General features: G+C 43.4%; 1 protein-coding gene across 1 annotated transcript in view; it reads right to left on the reverse strand.

The window, feature by feature from the left end:
- Positions 1 to 8,107: 8,107 nt before the first annotated feature.
- LOC138582868 (cytochrome P450 2C23-like) overlaps positions 8,108 to 18,987 on the reverse strand; it is a 294,173-nt gene continuing 283,293 nt past the window's right edge. Inside the window, exon 9 of the mRNA XM_069654560.1 lies at positions 8,108 to 15,730. Coding sequence (XP_069510661.1) covers positions 15,549 to 15,730 — 182 coding nt within the window. The 3' untranslated portion in view covers positions 8,108 to 15,548. The remainder of the gene's footprint in view (positions 15,731 to 18,987) is intronic.

Consider the following 18,987-nt stretch of genomic DNA (forward strand, 5'->3'; position numbering starts at 1 on the left):
CAATATCATTATTATATTCTGGTGTGTATCCTCGGTTAACCATTTGTTTCATTTTTCCTTGCAGCCAGCGGTGTACCAGGGCGTACTCATTTTCGTGCAATACTCACCTCAATCTGTCCTTTCGTACTCTTGAGGTGTATATTGTCAGAAAGACCAAATAGCTTCACAACGTGTCAAAGACTGCCGTTTTCTTCTGTTTCTAGACACACACCTAACACTGTATCCTTGAAGAACCTTTGTGTCTGAGCCATTTGTTTTCTAAACCACCTAAGGTTAAAGACATTCCCATTTTCACCGCAGTTTTAGTTTATAGAGTGAGGGTCAGAATAGGACTTTGGACACAGGACCGTTTTTGTTTTGGACTTTCTGACACAGACAGATCATTTGTTTTTGGTTTAGGTAGGGAAATTCCTCTTAGAGCAGGGTCAGTCAGGCATTTTCATTTTCAATACATTTCGTTAACCAAACTCGTGGCTAACTTGTTGTCCGAGTTTCATTTCCAACTCCTCACATAGTGCACTTAATACCAGAGACTAGGTCCTAAGCGCGGGACTGGGATTCAAACCTGTGTTGCTTTGGTCTTGCTTCTAAGACAAACACGTTGTCTCTGAGCTATTCTGCCGGCCATAGTTTCATAGTTCCATCACCAGAGGAACAATATAAGACCCATTCAGGTTGGAGAGCCTGTACTGAAAGAACACGTTATGTTAGCGGGTTACAGCATTTACAAAAATGGCAACTGAATAACAATCTTCTTAAGTAACTATACACACCAGCTTTGACCACCAACCTAAACCAGATTCATCCTAGTAACCAAAAGCAGCATAGTAAGGCACACCTTCAATCTTGAGACATTTACAAAAAGAAAGGAAAAGGAACAAGCTGCATCCTAACAGCTATTCAGTTGGCAATCTACAGTACTTATGCCAGCTTCCTTTAAAATATGACAAGTGAAAAATCATCAAGGCTAAGGTGTGCAAGTGGAAACCAGAAGATAGAAAAACTGTGAAGAAGGGGAAGTAAATCCAACATACTGTGTTCTATCTCAAAGAAGAAGCATATTTGCATCTACAAGATGTTCCGATTTAACTTAATGTTTTGCTTTCCATAAAGTGATTGATTGATTTATAGAGCGCCTCACACTAAGGCACTGTACAATGGAACAACTAATACAGAGAACAACAACAAACATTAAAAGCAAATTAGATGGTATACTTCACCGTTGGCACAGCTGACCATCTCATCTCACCAAAATCTTCACTGGAGAGCTTCCAGACCAGGCTGGCAGAGAGCTTCTACACAATGGTACAGAAGGAAAACATGTGTCCTCCTTTTCCCCAGCACAGAAAGCTTTTCTCTGTCAGGCTAATCTGGTGCCCTCCAATTTAAACCTCCCACAAATACAGGATAGTACTTTTCCAGAAAGTTCACCTCTTGCAAGCATCCACTGGCATTTGGCCGACATGTCACTTGGAAAACTCTAAGATGCCTCTTTCGCGCAGAAGCGCAAAAGTGGCTCCTGTAACGTTATCAGGGGCTTTATTCAAAACAATCTCTGAAACACTGCAGACTGGAACAATATATTTTTCTAGTGACTCAAAGAATGCAGACAATATTCAGAGCTCACATTAAAATGCAGCCTTCAGTGAGGCTTGAGGGAAATGTCCACTGCTGCACTCAGAATGTATTTCAAATAGACTCCATGTTCTAGTCAAAGATATTACATTTTTTTAAAGCCTTTAAACTTAACAAAGTCTTTCCAATTGGAAATAATGGAGTATGGGGTCAGAAAATCCTAACAAACAACTTTCCATGAAAGGGGCCATCTATCTCTGATGCGTCACAGATAGAATGTGCTCTATGCATCAGGGTAAATAAACACTATGTCAAACTAGACCCTCAAGAGGTTTGATGGGTCTTCAACATAACACCCTTTCAGTCCTCCTCTGATAAAGAGCCATTTAGGTTGTGCTCCATGTTGGGACTGGTTCTATCCTGTCCTATTCCGGGGAGGGAATCCCCTGAAGCAGAGACAAAGGAGGGCAGGGTGCAGCTTTATCACCAGAAGACACCAAACAAACACAATCAGATGTGCTACAAGTAACCCACAACCCGGGTCCCATCCTCACTTGATCATTCACAAGCCACATGTGATGCAGACATTCACCTGGGTTAGACCATTATCCAAAAAAACTTACATATAGAATATCCTTCATTATCTGTAAATCACAACATCAATTCTTGACCCTTGTCTTAAATCTTGAATTTCTCAGGAATAGGTATGCAGCTCGACAAGAAAAGTATTTATTTATTATTTATTTATTCAGATTTGTAGAGCGCACATCAGCCCTTGGGCATTGTGGCGCTTGTTACATCATTATCTTAGTTACATACATGGCTTAGTTACATATACATGATGAAACAAAGTTACAGTAGATCTGATATTTTTACATATTTACATATGATGTTTACATATTTACAGGTATGGTTACAATTTACTGCGCAAGCAGTTGGGTCTTGAGATTCCCCCTAAATGCCAGGAGTGAGATTTCTGCTCTGATGTCTGTGGGTAGTGCATTCCAGAGTTTGGCAGCAATATATGGGAATCCTAACCCACCGGCTTTGGCTCTGTTAATACGTGGGATGTGGAGTTGTTTGGAGTATTGTGTCCTAGTGGGGCATGTGGAAGAGGGCTTGGATAGGTATGAAGGTGCGGATAGTGTGAGGCATTTGTGTATGAGAGTGAGGATTTTGAAAGTGATGCGTTCTTTGACCGGGAGCCAGTGAGCTGATTGTCTAGCCTGGGAGATGTGTTCCCTTCTTGGGATGCTTAGGGCAGCACGGAGAGCATTGTTTTGCGTGACTTGAAGCCTGTTTAGGTTTTTATCAGATGTGCCTGCCAGAAGGGCATTATGATAGTCTAGTTTAGCACCGATGGTTGCCCTGGCTATTGATAGGCAATTGGGTTTGGATAGGTAAGGGTTTATGGCGTTTATTAGTTTGGTGGTGTGTGCAGAAGAGGAGGAGATGGCGCTAACCTGTCTGGTCATGGTTAGTGAGGAGTCTAAGTATACTCCCAGCGTCTTGACTGTTTTAGTTACAGGGATCGTGGAGTTGTCAGTTGTAAAGTTGGCATATAATTTGTCAAGCTTGGTTTGGGTGTTCTTTTGATTTCCGTCTTTTCCCCATTTAGGCAGAGGCCATTTACTGCCATCCAACCCTGATGGTGGTGTAGATCATGTGGGGTGCCGTGGCATCTTTGTGGTATGAGCCAGAGAGGGGTAGAAGTACTGAGTATCATCAGCGTAATTCGTACACGTGATACCAAGAGAGTCCAGCTTGTCGAAGAGGGGCTTTGTGAACAAGTTGTATGATGTGGGCACTGTGCAGGATCCCTGAGGGACTCCGCAGTGGATTGTGGTGGGTTTTCTGAGAAGACCTTCATAGCTCTTCCTTCGAGGAATGAGGTGACCCAGAGAGATGCTTCTTTGGAGAAGTTAGCCAAGTGTGTGAGGTGTGATGCGAGTCTTATGGTCAACCAGATTGAATGCGGCTGAGAGATCTAGGAGTAGCAGAAAGGCATGCTTGCCTTTGTCCATGATTTGGGTGATCTGGTTCTTTAGATCCACCAGAGCTGTTTCAGTGCCATGTCCTTTTTGGAAGCCCGATTGTCTGGTTCCTAGGATGGAGTGGGTTTCCAGAAAATGTTGGATTTGGCAGTGGGCAGCTTTATCCAATAATTTCAGGAGGAATGGCACCGTGGTTATTGGTCTGTAGTTATTAGGTTGCAGAGGGTCGGTTTTTTAAGGAGTGGGTGGACCCAGGCCTCTTTGAGACTGGCTGGGATAATGCCTGTTTTGAATGACACATTGATGAAGGCTGTGAATAGCGGGGCGAGGCGTCTGTGCAGTCCTTGATGAGTTTAGGTGGGCATATGTCCCCTTTACAGGGAGAGGGTTTGAGGTTTTTGAGGAGGTCTAGAACTTCTTGCTCAGTGATATCCCTGAATGAGAATACAGGTCTAGTGGATATCCCTGAATGAGAATACAGGTCTAGTGGAGCTGGTAAAGTCGGGAGTTAAGATGGTAGATTTCGTCTCTGTTTGTGGTGGTAGGGATTTGCAGTGGTCTTCAATTTTCTTTTGGAGGAGGTCTATTTTGTGTAGCATGGCAGATTGGATGCTTGTACACCATGCTTCATCTTTGACTATTTCGTCGGGTGTGCTAGGAGGGGAGATAAGCTCATTGAAGATGGAGAAGATCTCTCTGGAGTGCGATTTAGCATTGGAGATGCGTGTGTTGAAAGCGTTAGTTTTGGCTGAGGTGATGGCTGCTTTGTATTGGTGGGAGATTCGACTGAACTCGTTTTTGGTGTTGACACTAGGATTGGTTTGCCCATTTTTCAGAGCTGCTCTTTTGCATGTGCGCAGTGACTGGAGTTCTCCAGTGAACCATGAAGTTGTGTGTAATGATTTCTTCTCTTTTTGGGCTTCGAGGGGTGCTATGTCGTTAATTTCTTTGGTGATAGTGTCCTTGTAGAGGTTAGCTAGGGTGATGGGGTCTTTGGCGATAGGGGTTGCTAGTTCGGGGATGTTTAGGTAGGGGCACATGTTGTCCTCAGTGAGCTTTTTAGAGCTTCTCACTTGCACTGCGGTAGCAGGGGTGAGGGTTTTGGTGCTTTTGGTAATGGCTATAGTGAATTCGATACAGTTGTGATCAGTCCAGGGCAGGGTGGTGTTGGCAGTGATGGTTGAGAGGCAGTTATGATCCGCAATTCAGTCTAGGATGCAGCCTTTGAAGTGAGTGGGATTTAATACCTTTTGGGTGAAGCCCAGGTCATTTAGTTCTTTAATGAGGGTATCAGCATCTTTGTCGTTCTCATCATTGAATCCTAAATTGATGTCTCCTAATAGGAGGGTCTTGGTGGAGCTTTTGATGTTGTTACTGAGTATGTGGGTGAGGTGTTTCTGAGAGTCAAAGGGGCATGGGGTGCGGTACAGTACGTGCATGTTGATGGTGCTGTTGGGGGATAGTGTGAGTTTAGCAGAGAGCAGGTCAGAGTTACAAGTCCATGAGTGACTGATAGGTCTAGGGTGGAGGCTCTCTTTGTAGATGATGGCTACTCCGCCTCCTATTCGTGCTATTCTGTCCTGTTTTAGGATGGTGAACCCTGGTGGTAATGCGAGTGCGACTGCGCGACCAGAGGCTTCATGGAGCCAGGTTTCTGTGATGGCTAGTAGGTCAATGTTGTTGTCGGTTATGAGGTCGTGAATTTCAGTAGCATGGGCTGGCAGGGAGCGTACATTAATGAGTGCGCATTTGATGTGAGTGGCACTAAAAATGTGAGATTTTTTAGTGGTGGGGTAGGTGAGGTCTGGTGTGTTGTGTGTGGTGTCAGTGTGGGGCCTGTTGTGGTTTGTCGGTGACTGTTTGCTGGTGTTTGAGTGTTCCGGATAAGGGGTGTGTGTGTATTTGGTGTGGGAGCCTAGTTTATTGTTTCTGATTGATGTGGGAGTGGGTTGAGTGCTGAGTTCTGGAATCAGTGTGCATGCTCTGTGTCTTTCCAGTCCGCACATCGTCATGGTGCAGGGTGGTGTAGAGCAAATGTCTGCAGGTGAAAGGTATGTTTCTATTGGGGTATCTTGAGTGGGTGTGGTGGCAGAGCTGTGTGGTGTTCGTTTGGGGTGTGTGTGTGTGGTGAAGAATGAGAGAGCGGATAGTGTAATAATAAGGGTGAGCAGTCTGTTGTGCTGGGCAGTGAGTTTGCTGCTGGCTGTGGGCATTGTAGTATGCAGGGTGGGTCGAAATACAGCAGTAGGGTAATTCGATTTTCAAAAGCGGGGCCTAAAAACACAGTATGTAGAATACTTTTTTCACAGTGGGACCTAGAATGCAGTAGTAGGTTAATTCGATTTTCAACAGCGGGGCCCAAAAACACAGTATGTAGAATAAGTTGTCACAGTAGGACCTAGAGAGCAGTAGTAAGCGAATTCGATTTTCAACAGCGGGGCCTAAAAACACAGTATGTAGAATAATTTTTCACAGTGGGACCTAGAAAGCAGTAGTAGGCTAATTCAATTTTAAACAGCGGAGACTAAAAACACAGTATGTAGAATACTTTTTTCACAGTGGGACCTAGAATGCAGTAGTAGGCTAATTCGATTTTTAACAGAGGGGCCTAATGACACAATAGGTAGAGTAGGATATCTGCAGCGGGACTAAAATGCATTGGTAGGCTGATAGAGATTTAGCAGTTGTAACATTGACCATTGTGGGTTTGAGTAGGACGGGCAGGTGATCTCAGGGCGGAATCAATGTTAGCAACACTACCGAGATGAATGGTAGTTGTACACAGTATTCACCGATAAGTGACAGGTCAGACGATCATTTAATGAGAATGGGCATGAAGCAGTAGGTGTCATGTAGTACAGAAGCGATACAGGCATAGTAGAATGGCGGGTAGAGGTGAGGCAATGTAGATAACGTTTAGGCAAGGAAGAACATTGAGTGCAATGCGCTAGGTCACTGAACAAAGCTGCGATACATAGAGCACAATTAGGGTAGAAATGGTGGAGGAGCACGCCGGCATCATTATACAGCGCCAATAGCTATACATTCAAAGGGCAACAGGAGAAGGTGGACGTAACACTGCTGTGAGGTGCCTAATAAGGGAGGTGTACAGAAATCGGGAGACAGCGCGTGAAGGCAGGGTTAGGATCAGGATATATTATTTGCAGCCAGTAGCATGCGGGTGGTCTATGAGGGCACGTGGAGAGCGGGTGTTATCGTGGGATCAGGGGGTAGGTTGCTCAAAACACGCTGGACCTTACAATAGTCAGGCTGAGAGTATCGAGACTAGTGCATACATCAAGATGTGAAAGTGGAACCTTGGGAGGTTATTTGCTGGAACATTGTCAACATTAGTGAAATGCATGTTCTTGGCATTGGATATACACCTTTGTGGCACTGTGTGGGCTTCCAAAGTCTATGAGCAGTGCGAGTCGACTATGAGGAAAGATCCGCAGGGCGGTTTAGCGTATTAGCAGTTACCTTTGATATACGTGTTCCGAGGGATGTGCTGAGTCGGCCAAGGGGTCTGGCGGACGGCGTGGGTGGCTAATGACAGGCTTGGACAAGCAGCTGGCCTTAGTAGACGGCCTTCGCACAAAGGCTGGCTCGCGCCATCCAGTGTCGCTGCCGTGATGATGTGGGGGTAGCGGACCAATCGGCGTGCAGGGCTTGCACGTACTGTTGCTAGGCAATCGTAAACATCATATGGCGGTGGCCATTTTGTGAAGTCCTCGTGTCGGGGATCTTACGCAGTGCAAAACAGCTGATATTGCCCGTAATCTAGTGGGGATCACACGGCGGCGAGATCAGGTCGAGCAGCTGATATTGGGGAACGGCACAATCAGGCAAATTGCAAGCTTACCCATGCAGATGTGTGCACAATGCTTCTCCAGAAGCTGTGTGCTCGGTGGGGAGGGGCGGGCTCCAGCCTTCCCTTGGTCCGGGTGCTGCTGGGTGCTCAGTGGCACGGAGTGGTGCCTGGCCTCAGGAATCAGCCTTTATACAAAGGCCGGGTCGCTCCATCCGGTGTCGCTGCCAAGATGATGTGGGGGTAGCCGGCCAATCGGCGCACAGGGCTTGCACGTACTGTTGCTAGGCAACAGTAAACATGATATGGCGGCGGGCATTTTGTGAAGTCCTCATGTCAGGGATGTTACGCAGTGCAAAAGATGCTCTTTTCTCTGAGCTCAAACAGCTTCCCCTAGGCAGGAGATAACACATACTTCCAGATCATTCAAGTGTCAAAGCAGTATTGCAATTCCATTGCCAAATGAATTATGGAATATATTCGTATATAAAATATATATCAATTGCTAAAAATGAACATAATCAGTCCACATATATTGTTTTTAATGGCAATAATTGAAAGAGTGCTAGAGTTTGTAGAGGGGAATACGTGCATTTGTCGTCAGAGAATTCCAAACTTTAAGGCAATAGGGAGACATTTGATCTTGGCTATCCGGTTACTCCCTTTTCAGAATGTGACTGGCTGCTAGAAATGCCATTAGTTTCCATAACTGAGACCAGCCACCAGAAAATGATGTTTGAAGGATTTTTAATAACCTTTTTTTTAACAAGCGAATGTATCTCTAAACAGTAGTAGCACCCGAAACGCATTTCTAATACATCCTCGCTATACATTACTTGTATACTTTGAACAGTGGTGGCTCACACAAAAAGAAGACAGATGGCCCATGATAAGAATATTGAAGGATTTCGGTGGTACCTATGCATACCTATCCCCAATGCAAATTAACGGAGATTCTGAACTCCAGCACATCCCTTGAACCCATGATATTTCTGTCCCACATGGCCATCATATCCCTCTCCCGCCACAAGTGGGCAGTGTCCCTTAGGGCAACCACATCCCTCTTCCAAATTAGGTGGTCTGCGAGCTGACCTGTGGAGTCTCCAGATGGTGTGGATATCCATCTTCCTGCATGGATATAGCGCTCTTGTCTTGCTGGCAGGAGAACTCAGATTACAGGGCATCTCTGCTGTGCTCACAATAGTGTGATTGGGTTCCTGGGCGTTATGAAATACTAATAAACAGTCGTAAGATGGGAAGGGTAGGGTGGCTATCCAGCAAATATTCAGGGGAGGAGACGAGAGGGTAAAAGGGAAATAGAGGGTGAGAGGGAGAAAGAGGAAACTGGACTGGGGTTGGGAAAGAAGGACGGCTCCCTTACTTTCAAAATGAAATAGAGGCAAAAGGCTTTGCACCAATCACATCCCATAAGCCCCAAGGGGGCTGGTTTAGCATAAAATGGCACTCAATCCCACGAGCCTAATGAAATAATTAAATCTTTCCACAAATGAGGACTAGAGGGGGACCTTGCCATGGGCAGTGTCGGGCTGAGATCACAGATAAGGAACCATAGATGACCCTAAGGCTTCTGAAGGTGTTATCCAGGAATGAGGTTACAGATAACGCAATGTGCTGACTTTCCGCAGCCAAAAGAATACAGCACCCCCAGCACCCCCAGAAACTGCCCCCAGTACTCAACACCCCAAGATCCTCTGTCATACTTCCAGGCATATCAAGTTAAAGAAGGATACAATCATGCATCTACCACATCAATGATACTACCTGTGCCTTGGCTTCACAGTTAAGATGAGTACGAAGAAAGAAGACCCAAACGGGTTCAACTCACTTCTTCTCTGACACAACACACAAACCGCAAATCTCTCCAAACAAATGGACAATTCTATCTGAGCCCCGACCTTTGTCTATATAACTGTTGGCATTTCTGCTCTGACTTTAACTTGAGTTGAGAGTGTTGTGTTTGCTCTCATGTACTGCTTTCTTGAGTTGTTGAAACTACTTATTCTCTCAGATACCGCTGGAACGGACATAGGGGAAAGCTGCCATTTTGCTATACAGCGTGAATCATTCACATTCTTCCAGGGTGCACTATTCTTCCACCTATGGTGGTTAATGGCTGCAGGAAATAATGTAACAAAGTGTCTTGGCAAATAACCAGCCAGCAATAACCACAACGTTTGAAAGTCTTTAAAAAAGAAATGTAATCATAAAATGCCAAAGACAACACTTTGCAACAGACCATCTGCTGCAAAAAAACAGGTGACGTTAATGCAATTTCACAATGGTTCCTGGGATATGACAGGCTGGTACACATGTAAATAATGAGCTTAGAACATAGATCACACATTTAAGTATTTAAAAAGATGGAAATAATTTTGAATTCCATTACAATTGTGAAAAAAAGGTGGAGTATAAAAGACAACCCAAAACCATAAAAAACATGACTTGATAGACCTCGCCTCCATTTAAACGATGCATATGTCCAGTCACCTCTTCAGGGAAACCCATCAATCAAAAGTTTTACAAACACCTGTCGTGTATGTACACCATAAGATATCCCTCACTAAGTCACTTGTGATCAGTCAGTGCTTTTGTGGCAACTTGGAAAAAGCCCATTACAGCAGGTGTCAAATGATTCAAGAACCCATGAGCTCCATCACCAGGAGACCTTGGAGTCACATCTCACAGGGGTGCGCAACACATTGGTGGCCTTGAGGGTACTCAGTTTCTTTCTCTAGCATACTCAATAATCAAATACTAAAGATTCTTTTACACCAAACTTCTTTTAAATATATATATATATATATATATATGTGTGGCTCCTTTGTGAACCGGTCTCATTTGGAGAAGTGTGGAGGCAAACGGACGTTCTCGTCTCTGTGTAACCTTTGACATATAAATGTGCCATCCAGCCCACTGTGGTGGGGAACTGGACAAAATGCGCCTTTGCCTCTAAACGATGATGATTGACAGAGGGCATTTATGTTCCATTGAAGATAAGATGCTTTTTTTTAAAGCCGCTATCCAATTTAATTTGAAGAACAATGACCTGCGCAGACATCATTATTTTGATCTTGGTTTGACAGGTCAGCAAACAACATTTCTAGGTGCCATTGTTTATGGTCCTCTTTGAAGATATCAGCTGCTGATGGGCACGTGCATCTGGTTTGGCAGAAACTGTAGCCTCCACTAGGGGCAGCAAGTAAGTGCATCCCGGTTCAGCTCTCAACCCAGTGCCTGGTTCATTAGACAATCTTTGGTATTGGTTGATGGAGTTTATTCGAATCCATCATGAATCAAAACATTAACACCCTTGATGCACATTCTGCCAAAGCACCATGTGGAATCCAGCCAGACTGCTCTTGTCTCCATAGCGAGGACAGGTTCTTTTTTTAACCGCCCAAACTCCTAGGAGATTGAAAGGGGTAGGGTGACGCTTTTGTTTTGGAGAACGGTGCACCAGAGTCAATCAGAGGAGACATGCGTCAACAGGATGTTATTCTCGATTCTGTTTGCCTGATGTGCAGTCTAGCCACAGCAGCATGCGGTCAGCTGCATGCATGCCGCTTAGGGTGATCTAATGATGCTGATGCACAGTCTATCCATAAATAGCTGCGTACATGACATCTAGGGTTACATAAAGAGGGCTGTGTTCATTCCATTCATGGTGCCAGACAGGGGTGTTGCCAGGTCTGGAAAAGACCCGGGGCTACGCTGATCTTGGAACTGTCGGGACTGGGGGCTAGCTAGCCTTTTGGTTGTAGCTCCTGTGATTCTATCCAGGGCTACAACCAAAAGATCAGGGGCTATAGCCCCCTTATCCCCCCCAGCAACGCCCTGGTGCCAGGGATTATGCCGTGCTATTTATTTATACACATGAACGTGTTAACATGTGGGTGAACGATACATCTAAGAAGACAATAATTGGCGCGTTTAAGACGCTAAGCCCTATGCACAGTTGAAATAGGAGAGCGTCTGATTCTTGCAGACTGATTGGTGTTTGGGCTGGTGAAATAATCTACCGGCCATAAACCGATTGCTACACATGGGGTTGTGGACATTTTTCTAATTTTGTAATTGGTTATTTATAACGCTCTTAATATCCAGAGGTTTCTAAGTGCGACACAAGGAACAATCCTGTGTTGCTCTGAGTCGTCTTGCTTGCAAGGTGAGCACATTGCCCCTGAGCTATCCTCCCGGCCTACATTGGAGTACATATATGCCGTGGTAAGAATGGCCGACAGTCTACTGGTTATAAATCAGCGCCAATTACCAATTTCAAGCTGCAACTGAAAAAAAAACTAAGGTGTCCTAGTAATTGATTAGATGTCACATTTAGCAGCTGATAGAGTACAAACCACTTCCAACTGACCAACTGGAATTTGCAATAAGGGCTGTTCGCCATAGGCTTTTGTTGTTCATTCATGAGAGCTTTATATTTTTGAAAAAATGCCCAGTCATAGAGCTGCATACTGCTATTATGCTTCTGGGAGCTGTTGCTTCCAGGAACGTGGGGTCATTGCAGTTATGCACAGAAACCGGTCAACCCCTAAATTAGACTTATTTGTAAATGCTGGCTCTTAGAAGATCTGAACAGCAGCAGTTTTTCTAGCCCTACTTTCAAGATAGTCAGAGAATCTCTTCCATTAAAATGTAAGGCCCGTAAATATTACGCTGCTATTTGTATGCACTCTAAACCAAAGCAGCAATTATAAAGAACCCATAGCTTGTAGAATTGAAATAACACATTTATCGGCCATGTAGAGACCTTTTTTAAGTTACCAGGTATGCCACGTGTTTATACCGCACCAGGCGTCCTGCTGCTCACTGTCTGCCACAGTTTTATGACCCAGTGGGCCAAAGGGCTAGATGGCATGGCTCAATCCAAGGCAGGAGAGTTGGCCATATTGCAGGAAGCCATCCGTCAGTCAGTTCAGAGAAGGCTGAAGAACTTTGAACGACTGCTCCAGTTTCATGATCCGAGGAATGGCCCAACTTCCACGGGAGGTGGAAGAATCAAAGACAGGACGGGTACCTAAATGTAGCAGCTTGTAAAAATGGGGACAGTGTGTATGGTTGATCACAATGTTGCACAGTATTGTTATAGGGGTTCACAAAACATGAATAGACCATTTCACATATTTGTATGACCTTTAGGTTTCACTACACATTGCAACAGCCACAGGCATCTTGATATTCAAGGACTTGCGGAAGAGGCTTTTAGATATATGCAAGTACATATTTACACAGGAGTGTTGCACATATTCACTGAATGTGTATTGAAAAATATCAACGATGGCCATGTAATTGGAATTCAGTTGTATACTGCTATGCTACACATATGCATATATCAATCAGGTCCACCACAGTTATATTGATAACATTGGACAGTTTCCTGCATGAGAAATTGGGGTCAAAACAGACAGGCATTATTGGGATCTCCCAAGTCGTCTCCTTACTCAAAGCTGATAGTTATAAACCACGTATGCAGATGGTCTTTGTAAGGCTTTCCACAGTGCTTAATTTGTGAAAAAGTAAGTGCCAGGACTGAAATATTTTCTACCACACCCATGGCACATCGTCACGGGTCTTTTCCCGCTCTCTGCTGTCATCACCCATGGCTACTCCCCTGAGTGCTAATACGCCCGGGGTTCAATCTACAAATCCCACTGGCTCATTGGGGTTGCTAGAAGCACTGACTCTGGCAGATGTGTGATTTACAAATTCCAATCAACATAACATAAAATAACATTCTTGTTGATAGGAGTCAATTTTTTGTATTAGTCAAATGTTTAAATGTGTCTGTAAACACAATCATTGTTAACGTTTTGCTCAGATTTTATTTGTGCTTCTTAGGTGACTGAAAGTTACAATGACAAAGTTGCCAAAATACCACATCACAATTGAACTGAGCGCGAGACAATAAGTGCTGCGGCTCAGAAATAAGGGCCAGGGCTGAGCCCTGGCAAACACCTCCGCACCGTCTTTCAAACTGCTACAGTATAGGCAATGATGTTAGTCTTGAAAACATTCTTGGTATTGATGACTTCGGAGTATTCGGTAGAAGCATCAAATATACTGCCATACTTTACACACATCTGTGTCAATCAGCAGACAAGGAAGGACCCACCATTTAAATGCATACACATGATTAGATTGTGATTTTGTTGTGTGTTTCTCCCACGCCGGTTCATACTTTGCTGGATCACTAACTTGACACTGTTTGTATGGAAGAGGTGGAAGGTGCCAAGTACCCCCCGAAAGCAGTTCGCTGGCCTGTTACCCGTTCATTCATTCATTACTTGATGTGTTAGATATCTTTAATTCTGTATGGTCTAATCCACCCTGATAACTCCGTTTTTGGCATGCTTTGGTGTTTTTGGCATTGCTTCCTTAACTTTAACCTTCAAAAGGGTCTTTTAAATCCTGTATTTATTTTGCTTTGTGAGAGAAAGGAGACCTACAGACAGAGAAACACACCTTAAAACACCTCCACTAGAGACTGTATTAGCTTGGCAAACAAATGGGTAGCCGCTTTTTCTTGTTTGCAGGTTGAAATGTCATTACATCTCTTGCCCTTACTCTTCCAAGATTTTCCTCCAATGTAATACGGAATAGAATTTTTTAAACACAAATGTTTGTTTTTTGTTGTTTGTAGGGTTATCTGTGTTATTCATGTGAGGGAAAGTGTTTAGAAACGTAAGTACACACACACTCTGAAAGTACAGTTGAAGATACGATCAGTATGTATTTATACAAGTCACATATGTTGGTAATAAGGGTGCAGATCGGTTCACAGGAGCACACACATTAAAGGTCATCAAAAGTGTGGCGCAGATATGTTTAAACATTACCTGGGGAATCACTAATGCCGACTGCTCAATGTATTTAAATGAAATATACACATATATTATACATTTTACATGTATATAGATACACATTTATATGTATTCCTTGTTATCAGATTACCTCTATTCTTACACCATAATACATGTGAGATGTTCGATGTGTTCTTTGTGTTGGCTCTCTGGAACCTCTAGGCAAAGCACCTGCCGTGTCATGAACATAGGACTCCATGCAACAGGCACAATGCTGGGCTTGCTTTTTAAAATCATTAGTATCAGGTCCTTGGATATAATGTGTTCAACTCAAGAGAACCAAGACCACAACTCGTGGAATGCAATTGCTTGGTTAATTTAATTCCCAGTGTATGGCTAGTGAGGTGCTGATGACCAGGAGTTATCTGGTCACTGTGATCTACCAACTAACCGCATTGTCTATGTGCAAGCCTATGTGGGCAGGAGTCAGAGCCTACCCCCTAGGCAAAGATACATATAGCCCATCTGCTCATGCCCATACCCATTACTTATTTTCCCATTGGGGAGAATAATATTGAGCGATTGCAGCTACATAGGACAGGCCACCTTGACAATAAACATAAGTCATCCTCCTAACAGATAGACATTCCTTTCAGTGTGATAGGACAAGAAAGGGGACAAATCAGCACCAGTACGGCTGTACAGCATATTGAAACAGGACAGATTCCTACCCGTCAGACAGGCCACGCTGGAATTTTATGGAACAGAGTCCAACCAGTTGGACAGAAATAGAGATTATTTGGGAAGACTCTTACCAATATGATAAGATACCCTGGGTAAAGAGCAGACATATTTGGACTATGAGAGCTGGAATCACTGAATGAAATATGAAAGATCCTTACCAGTAGGCAAAGACATTCTGGAACTATTAAGAAAAAGATCTGATTTAGAAAGACTGAAAATCCTCAGGACAGAGATACAAACTGAATCTCCCACAAAGAGAAAGATGCTCCTATGTAGCACAAGGCAGACCTGTGCTATATTAACAAGACATGCCCACTAGGCAAACCAAGACTCTGTCTTAGCCGACCAAAACCACTCAGTCTTGATTGATAGAAGTAGAGGAAGCTCTCAGTTTCCAGTGTTGAACAGCATTGCTGTGCTATGGCTGACAGACTCAGACTCCTCAGTAGACAGAAGAACCAACTGGTAAGAAAAGGAAGAGTCCGCTGTAGATCTTTGCCTTGAAAATAAAGCAACAACTGAAAATAATTTGCACGTTGGGGGTACGGAGTTCCACAACTGCTAATTGAATTAACAAATCCACAGCTCGATTCACAGGTCTCGTGGCTCAATATGTATGTTGTACGGCTTAAGAATACGGATCCCGCCTCCAATCAGTTCGATACGATTGCTTTCACCAGTTGGAACGTTGAATGAAAACTTCTTTAGCAACGTCACGAAGATTAGAAATATCTCCATCTTGGCCATGGATTCTCCCAGGCAGACACGCTTTCCTGAAGAAGAAAAAGAATGTCATGAAGTTCGGAATACTTGGATGTGAAAATAAGCAATATAAATGGTTCAATCAAATCACATCACTGACCAAGAATCACAGGACATATGTGATATTAGGTAATGAAATCAAGAGTAGTCCACTTTTTACATGACTGAATAAGACTGGGACGTGAAATTGGGTTTGCAAAATCGTGCATTTTGATTGGCTAAACCTCATTGCTCGATTTTGGTGAAGCCAGCCATTATAGTTTACTACATAGAATCCAGTGGTAACCATTGTTGCATGAACAGTTATTCTGATAAAACAGCCCCACAGTTAAAGAAAATTGGGTTGGATTCTCAAAGGCAAAATCAATGGAATGTTTGCCTCTTCAAAATCACATATATTATAGGGCAGTGGTCACCGCCCTATAGCTAAGGTGAGTTGGAGACACGTAGGAACCCCTCAAAATTTAATTGTTAATAACTTTGATTTGCGTAATGGATTTGGCCAAAAATCCAAAAGTGATTAAAAGTCTGTGGGCCCCTCCAGACTGAAAAATAAAAAAGTTAAGTGTCAAAAAGATTTTTTTTTCTCAAAAACTGCAGCCTACTTTTTATTAATTTTCCCATAGACAAAAAATGTAAATATTTGACAAAGCGCACACCCTAAACTGCTGGACGGATTTGGCCCAGTTCCGAAACAACTACGAAACGAGGCATTTACTTGCGATCCATGCATGGTTCGCAGTTATTCCGTGTGGTAATTATTTTAAAATATGACAACGAAGGGGTGCCCCCTTCCTCAGAAATTAAAGTTATATCTCCCATGGTACATTGCAGGATCATTGTTTTCAGAAATGAAACGACCACCATCTTGTTTTTCCCTTGAAGCGAAAGATATTCACAGCTATAGCCGAGGTTATCGGAAAATTAAATGCAGTAAAAAAGTAGGTAAAAATACATACAAATGCCATCAGGATAGAGGTGGGGGGGGGAGACGGCTATAAAGCACCGAGTGAAATTTGGGAGTTGGACATAACAATTTATAAGTTAGCTCATGAAAACTTTGATTACCTTAATAACAATTTAGGCTGTGGACTTGGCCATGATAAAGGCTGGGGTCACTGGTCAGCACCAAAGGCCATAGCTAGTGTGGTTGGTTAGTGTATATTCTCTCTCTCTCTCTCTCTCTGTCTCTCTCTCTCAAGTTGCTCAATTCATAGAAAGTGCACTTTTTGGGTGGTTTATAACTTTGGCGCTGTTCAATGAATCCTCACCCAAGTTTGCAAGAAAAGTTCATGGCCACCCCAGAATGATTTTTGTGAAGTTTGGTGCGGTTTTGTCTGGGGTGGAGGGGGGCAGTTATAAGGGGGTTCCAACATTTTTTAAATCCTCATAGAGACAATGGCCCAAAATGCTGGATGGATTTGCACCAAGCCTGCGCAAGGCGGCTTGGTGCCGAAAGCATGCTTTTTCAAATTCGCTGTAAATCTGTCCAGTATTTTTTTTTAAATGGCTAAAATGTAGGTAAAAAAAACAGTTATATCTTGGTTCGGTCCGCGGACTCCTTTCCTGATTCAAAGACGCCTCTGGACCAATCAGAGAGTAGTGTAATTTTTGCGGACATAATACACGCTCGCTAATTGGTCAATTAAAAACGTGAGGGGCGTCAAAACTTTTTAAAAGGATGCCATGTTTGATTCGGGACTGCGCCCGCAGTCCGTGGACATCGCAGTAAAAACATTAAGAAACACAACATTGCACTAGTCAAACTAATGAAAAAAATCTCTGGGGAAGTGAGGGGCGATGAGGATGAGATGGGCTATTGCTATAAAAAGCACAAAATCAGGTGTTTTCTTCTTCTACGAAGTCTGTTCAGGGAGATTCCTGTGATGTTCACGAACATCTCAGATGATTATTTCTTCATTACAGGGTTGATGAAAAGCAGTTTTTGGATGGCTGATAACACTGGCACCACTCAATGAAACTGCATGACATTTTGCATTATCATGTTAGACCTGACCCTGAACGGTTCTGCAAAGTGTGGTGCTGTTTCACCAAGAGGGGGCAAATTATTTGAAAGGCTTATACATTTGGTGTCATTTGACACATCTTTACAAATGTTTGCAGAGCAATTTTAGACTCAGAATTGAATGTTTTTGCAAAGTTTGGGGGGAATTTGGCAAGAGGGGGCAAAATTAGAGGGGCGTCTCAACATTATTAGATGGCTTAGAAGTTTGTTGCTTTTTGAGGAATCTGCACAAATGTTTTCAGATAGGTCATCAACCCAACCTCGAATGGATTTTGTCAAGTATTATGACCATTTTTTGTACACATATTTTAACACTTTACCAAAAATAAAACATGGACGGATTTGCAGCAAACTTGTGCAAGGAGCATTGGCAAGGACCCAAAAGCATGGTTTTGCAAATGTGTCTGTTTTGTTTTTTGAAAAGTTTCATAATGTAGGTACAAACAGTAGTGATATACCTTTGGCGACTGAGGTATAACCTATGGCCATGGGCAGTGGCCAGTGTGTCCGGGTCATTTATTGGCCATAATCATGAGGGATCGACAATGGGCTTGAAGTGGGCATGGCCACCAGGGACCAGCTATGTGGTAAAGATTTTTGAAATCAGGATAGGTTTTACTGGGAAAAAGAAAACTCTGCTCATGGCTACAGCCCGAAGTGCTGGAAAGGATTACAACAAACCTGTGTGAGGAGCATCAGCAAGGACCTGAAAACATGCTTTCTTTCCTGTGTCCTGTGTTTAACTTTTTTGAAAGTGTCAAAAAGTAAGTACAAAAAATAGTGATGTAACTATGCTGCCTGGGAAGAGGGCCTGCCCCTCGGCAAGGAAACATCTCTACTCTGATTTGCTTATTGGGGCATGCAGTATGGCCAAAGCCCATGCCGCATGAATTGTGGAGACTGGCCATGGCTGCAAGCCATTAGCACTGGCCATTGGTCAAATTATGATGGTATAGTGGACACTGAACTAGGATGCAGGGTAGATTCAGTGGATAACAGGGCTGGTTTGGTGGGGCTGCGATCATGCTCGAGCCTCATGCCCCATGCGCTGCTGATAACGACACACATCAGTATGTGTTGCAAAAAATATGTTAAAGGAGGTTTACAGTTATTTCATATATGTTAAAAGAGGAATTATTAATTACTTATATACAGTGATGTAACATCATGGAACATTTTCACTAATAAAAAAACTATGAAATTCACAGAAGAAACTTTAAGGGGACGTTATGGGTAAGTTGC

The sequence above is a fragment of the Ambystoma mexicanum genome, chromosome 3q (genome assembly GCF_040938575.1).
Source record: "Ambystoma mexicanum isolate Mex_15411 chromosome 3q, UKY_AmexF1_1, whole genome shotgun sequence".
In the NCBI taxonomy this organism is placed as follows: domain Eukaryota; kingdom Metazoa; phylum Chordata; class Amphibia; order Caudata; family Ambystomatidae; genus Ambystoma; species Ambystoma mexicanum.